At 33.3% G+C, this 6,262-nt stretch overlaps 1 protein-coding gene across 1 annotated transcript; it reads right to left on the bottom strand.

Moving 5' to 3' along the window:
• Nucleotides 1-2,141: 2,141 nt before the first annotated feature.
• On the bottom strand, nt 2,142-2,992 carry LOC145139836 (putative F-box/LRR-repeat protein 9). Its single transcript, XM_079073525.1, has 2 exons — nt 2,598-2,992; nt 2,142-2,424 (listed from the first exon to the last, which is right to left on the bottom strand). Exons 1-2 carry the CDS (start codon nt 2,990-2,992, stop codon nt 2,142-2,144), a joined length of 678 nt encoding a protein of 225 aa, XP_078929651.1.
• Nucleotides 2,993-6,262: the final 3,270 nt, after the last annotated feature.

The following is a 6,262-nucleotide window of genomic DNA, read 5'->3' as shown; positions in this document are numbered from 1 at the left end:
TTCCTAATGCGGGGTGGTGACCCAAAGACCGAGTATCATTAGGCTTAGGGCCTTTGAAGAAAAGAGATTTAGACCCATTTGGGTGTGGGTAATGTAATTTAGATGATCTGAGAGTTCGGTTTGTGCTTTGGAGCCAAGGGGTATTTCAGTAAAGTGTCAGTTCGGGCTTTTACAGAAATTGCATTTTTGTTCGGGAAATTTTAAGGTAAGTATGAGTTGACAGAATTGCAGTGTAACGCCCGGTTCCCAGTATGTATTTTAATCTAAGTTTATGTATATTTACACTGGGACTCGACGAGTCGGAGGCCAAACTCATCGAGTAGATGTGAATTTTGGGACGCGGGTGGAAGAGTTTACTCGCCGAGTCGGAAGCCCCGACTCAACGAGTAGACCTGTCTGGATGAAAACCTAAATTTGAGGGTTTGCACCATATTTAAACACCTTAAGTGGCCTCCACTCCACCCTTCATCACCCTTAGACCCCATTCTCGAAACCCTAATCAGTTGTGAGTGTTCTTGAGCTAATTTGGTGCCATTTTAGTGATTTGAAGCTTGGAGAAGGAAGGAAAGGCTTGGAGGTTCAAGAAGAAGGCAGTAGATCCGGAGTCTTGGTTGCATTTATCAGGTATGAATTAAGTCAATCAATATAAGCATATTTATCAGGTATGAATTAAGTCAATCAATATACTGAGAAATATGTCAAAAATTCAATTGAGCCAATGTTATAGTTTGAGAAATATACAAATACGTTGAAGCCTCCACTATTGTTTTAAGTTTTTATTTGTGTTTTACATGAATAATAAATACAATCTTCCTTTTTTTATATGTATAAATTAAATTGGGTTAATGTTATAAAAGCTCTTAAGTTTTCAAAAAATTATCGATTTTACCCTTTGCCGTCTTTTGGGCTCATTAAAGGCGCATGTTTTATTTAAGTTTTGCACTTATGCCATTTTAGCACGTTTAAAAACTAATACAAACATTTTTTTTAAATCTTCTTTTTAATTGGAAAATACTTTTGGAAATAAAAAAAACATAAGTTTTTTAAAAAAGCCAATTTGAAATACATCCTATTCCAATTAGAGAATAGCCTTAAACCTCATTACATTACCTACAAGTAAAGACAAAATTATGATTATTTTATGACACTTACCATCTCTTCTAATCTAAACTTTTTGCTAAATATAGATAGTTCCAAAAACATTCTATAAATTAACATTATTGATTGGAACTATTCTTATAGCATTTTAACATTCTATAAACTAACATTGTTGATTGTAATTATTGTTTTAGCATTTTAATCTTCAGGATAATCATGTAATTAATTATAATATACATGTCAACATAAACGAAAACAAACATCAGCGGTTGATCACATATATGTCAAGGTAATTAAGAATTCCCAGTCAAGATTGGGTTTTTCAAACATAATTTAAGATACAGTAACCCAAAAAATATTTCATAAACCAACAAAACATCATAACATCATTAATCTTTGCCCATGTTTGAGCACAAAAACGAAAATGATCCAGCACCATTTAAAAGTGCAGCATAGAGATGGCCTTGTTGTCAATACCTTGTCTGATCATCAAAAAAGGAAGTTATTGGGGGAAACTGCCACACCTTCAAAAATAAACAACTCAGCTGCGATTAGTATCTTCAAATGCAACATTTACAATAAATTTAATGAAAATCATTCAATTGAAACTAATGACAATTAATGAAATTTTTTTATGGAAAAAGCTTTCTTTCACTTGACTTTTGACAAAAAAAAAAAAAAAAAAAAAAAAAAAAAAAACTGCGGATAACTTACCTACAATAGGATAAGTCAATAAATCCATTCTTTAATAATCATAGTTGGTCCAATCTTCAAAGTCCATACCTGCTGCGTAATCATCATCATAATCTTCACATATCCTGCAATCAATATCATTTATTTGAATGTATAGACATCCTTCAAGAGAATCTTCAGGTAGCTTTAGACATTTAATATTTTCGGAACATCTTTTCCCCATGTCTCCTTTGAGATCAATGTACATGCACTGACGCAAGTCAAGTGATTGAAGATGAGGACAACCATCTAGAATCGCCTGCAACCCAATATTTGTCATCTTGTTTCCAATGAGTTCAAGGTGCCTTAACTCATGTAAGTTTTCTCCAATATATAGCTTTAGTTGTCTTATTACGGATCATTAATGACTTCTCATTGATGTGTCCATGCCAAAACATACAACTTTCTTGATTCAGTTTAAGTGTTTTTAGCATGGGGCAACAACGGCCAGCAATTTCAATAGCTTCTTCTGAGATTTTTATTTTGTAGAGATTGAGTTCCTCCAACATTGGAAATTTTTTCAAAGCTTTGGTCCAGTTCCAATGTATATCACGATAGTGACTTACAAGTTCAAGCCGTTTGAGCTGACTTGATCTGTTAAAAAGATACAAAACTTGTAAAAAAATCATGACTAGTTAGGATTGGATTTAGCTAATTCTAAAATCCAATATTAATAGGGGAGGATAAGGAAGCTATATATGCATAGCATCTTTAACTTTTATTATAAGCACAATGCACAAAACGCCAACTAATATAAGCTCACATACCTATGAGCAACATATTGAAGAAGCTCATCATTGACAACATCGACTATGCTGATATCAACCAACTGGCCTTGACTTCTATTCAAAGCACACCTGCATATTTCCCATGGCAATATCTGCCAAAATGGTCCCAAAGTTTTCTTCATATGAATGACCCTCCACATGGCAGGATCCTTGCAGATTTTACACCAAGTGGTGCAAACTTTCTGAGCATTCTCAAGTATATCAATAGGTCCAATTCTGTATAGAATATTAGCCATCACATCATATGGGAGCTCCACCCAATTCTTAATCGGTCCCTCCACCTGCCATTGCTGCTTTGGTTTTGAAACAGTAAGTTCTTCAATTTCTTTGAACAAATTTCCTTTCCTACTTTCTGAAGATGTAAACTCCGCCATTTCTAGCAACAACATTTCCAAAAATGGTCAAGAAAATAAGACAATAACAGGTTAGAGAACATCTTGGGTTTTATCCATTTGATTTTCATGCAAAAAGCATCTTAGCATTAGCATTAGCCATTAGCATAGACAAAGAAATCAAAACTTAAAGATCCATATGCAATATATTAACTTATTTGACTTATTTGAAAAGAAAACATACTGTAACAAATATATCAAATGAACGGATACGGCTTGTCAAATCAAATCGTGAAGATCAAAGTTCCTATTGCAAGAAACACAAAAACAGGATGCATTTGTGGTCGATCTACCAATAAATGGAACAAGGAATTTGCATAAAATTATAGCAAAGCATTGTGCAACACCAGTTTGGCTTATAATTGCTATGGAAATCAAGGGTTAAGATTGATCAAAATTTTATAAATATAAACTTGCACCGAAAAGAGATATCATTTACCAACTGTGCTCCAAGAATATAAAGAACGATTAATAGAAGGCATTATCAACAATCTGTATAGGTCGAAGGTAGAAATCTAAAAACGCTAGAACTACTACATTTCTAAAAATAGTTAAAAGTAATTTGGTGAAAAGATGAAGGTATAAATTATCTCTGTATTCCGACAACTATCACAGCTTCCAATATTTTTGAGATAGATAGTCCAAAATAAATATTACAGAAACTTTGAAAAAATGTGAAAGAAAAGGACAAGGAAGGAGAATTGCATAGTAGTCGACTAACCGGAGAAGTAGAAATAATGTTGTCGTCGTACGGGGCCACTTGCCAGTCGTATAATCGTCCACCGACCGGAGAAGCTAATAAACAGAACGGAACAGTAAAAGAGAACGACCGTCGGCAGTCGTTGTCACTGGCGAAGAATTATTCTGACTCGTATAGTATTTTTTACCGAAAGCATAGATGTCTTATGCGTTATAATTCATCGGAAACCCTAAGGTTTTTGCCGTCAAGAATAGGATAGGAGATCAAGGCCTTTAATTTGGCATGGTCAAAAATTTTAGAAAATTATAAATATCGTCGATTTTTTAACAGTTTTATAACTTTTAGGCAAAAATTAACAAAATATTAGATTTAGCTATTGAAATCGCAGATGATTAAGGTCTTCTGCAATTTCACCCTTCCACCAGCGATTTTCATTAGGTGAGCTGCAAGTTTGAACCAGTTTTGGCACAATAATGTATATGTATAAAAAAAAATCAAGATGTTGAATAGTTAAATCTGAAGATGGCATAGGCCATAGAGCCACCTACTATTTGCTCCTACCACTACTAGAAACATGGGTTTTTGCGACGGATGAATCCGTCGCTATTCCGTCACTAAAGGTCTATTGCAACGGATCTGCAACAGACTTACTCCATAGCCAAATAAAATGTGGGAAAATACCGACAATAGTAAAAAAAATGTAGGGTATGTTCAAAATTTAGACATGAAAATGAACATTTCCGGGTATAGACATGCATTCCGCGGAGCTCCGCGGAATGGCAAAATCGTAAATAAATTAGTGTATTAAAAAAAAAAAAAAACTCAAGATCCATTCCGCGGAGCTACAGTGGATTCCGCGGAGCTCCGCGGAGGTAGCTCCGAGGAATGAATCTTCAATTTTTTTTTTTTCAAATCGATTTTTCGGGGTTTATATTTATTCCCCCAACTAATTATTTTCAAGAAAAGATTATGATAGTATTAATTTTTCTTGACAATATTTGGAATGAATGTGAGTTGGAAAAAAATTGGTCTTTTAATTAGAAATCATTACATAAAAGAATCATTTGAGGAGTTTTTTTTTTTTTTTTTTTTTTTTTTTTTTTTTTTTCTGAAGATCCATTCCTAGGAGCTATCTCCGCAGAATCCACTGTAGCTCCGCGGAATAGATCTTGAGTTTTTTTTTTTTTAATTTCCTCATCTATTTACGATTTTGCCATTTCGCGGAGCTATAGTGGATTCCGCAGAGCTCCGCGGAATCCATGTCTATACCCGGAAATTCAATTTATTGTGTTTATATTTTGAAATTCAACCCCAAATAATGTCTATACCCGGTATTTTCCCATAAAACGTGACTAATGACTTAGCTAGAGATTTAGCGACGGGCTTGTTTTTCTTTGGGACGAATTTAGCAATGGAATATCCATCGTAAATTGGTCCCTTAATACCGTTATTTAGGACATCAGCAACAAAAATATTTCGTCGCTAATCCCTTGCAAACCTCTATATCTGTCTTTTTATATTCCATCGCTGATCACTAGCAAATTTTAGATGTGATTTTTTTTTCCGTCGCTGATCCCTTGCAAATATATAATATTATTTTTTTTATTACAAGTCTAAAACAAAAAATACTAAAAACATCAAATAATTATACAATCCCAAACTAAACAATAACAAATTAATACCAAAGAAATCAAATAATTATACAATCTAAAACCACACACTAATATTAAATACCAAAATCAAATATCAATGTTTAACAAAACATCTAAAAACATCAAATATCAATGTTTACCAAAACGATCAAAATCATCAAATATCAAAGTTTAATATTGATTGATATTTATTTCTAAGTATAATGTACCATAATCTCAATTTCGTCTCACATTTTGCATTTCCATATACATATTCTCCATTGCTTCCTATCTTGCATTGCATCCGAAAGAAGGACCATAATGGAATTGGATTTTGATTCGCGTTAAATTCCATGGAATTAGGCGAACAAAAGTTCTATTTACTTTTCCTGCAACGGAAGGAGACATGGTATTTGTTGGAAGCATGCTTTTCTGTTGATGAAGGACATTATTGTCTACTCATTTGAAAGAAAATACCGTGTTTGCATACTGGTCTTCAGAAATTTCTCTTTTGGGATTTGATCTTTGAACATTTGTATTGACCATTATGGACAATCTACCACATACCAAAACTAATTGCACATTAAGCATTTATCAAAATGGATGCATAATTTTTAATTAGGATCGAAATTACATAACTAACCTTCATGGTCTCTGATGCCATTGGCCCTTTTTTGATCGCATCCAACCAACCTTATCAATACAGTTGGTATGGTACCACTCAAGAGTTCTGGAAATCAAAAAAATATGCACATTATTTAAAGTTTATATCATGAAATATTATTTTAAAAAACTTAAATAGTACCCGACATCAAAGCTATCATTATCCTAAACTCTAATATTTTATAAACACACAATTCTCTACCCCCCATAACTAAAATGTCCAAAATACCCTTTCCTCATGAAAATAAAATCAGTTGC

This window comes from Lactuca virosa, chromosome 9 (genome assembly GCF_052849685.1).
Source record: "Lactuca virosa cultivar CGN04683 chromosome 9, Lactuca_virosa_CGN04683_v6, whole genome shotgun sequence".
Classification (NCBI taxonomy): domain Eukaryota; kingdom Viridiplantae; phylum Streptophyta; class Magnoliopsida; order Asterales; family Asteraceae; genus Lactuca; species Lactuca virosa.
Note: the sequence above shows the minus strand (reverse complement) of the source record. Positions and strands in the feature narration are given on the sequence as shown.

What these genes read in the sequence shown, in the direction of transcription:
- LOC145139836 (XM_079073525.1), bottom strand. Translation starts at nt 2,992, where the DNA reads ATGGCGGAGTTTACATCTTCAGAAAGTAGGAAAGGAAATTTGTTCAAA. An exon ending in CTTCAATATGTTGCTCATAG is followed by an intron (nt 2,425 to 2,597) that starts GTATGTGAGCTT and finishes TCTTTTTAACAG; the next exon opens with ATCAAGTCAGCTCAAACGGC.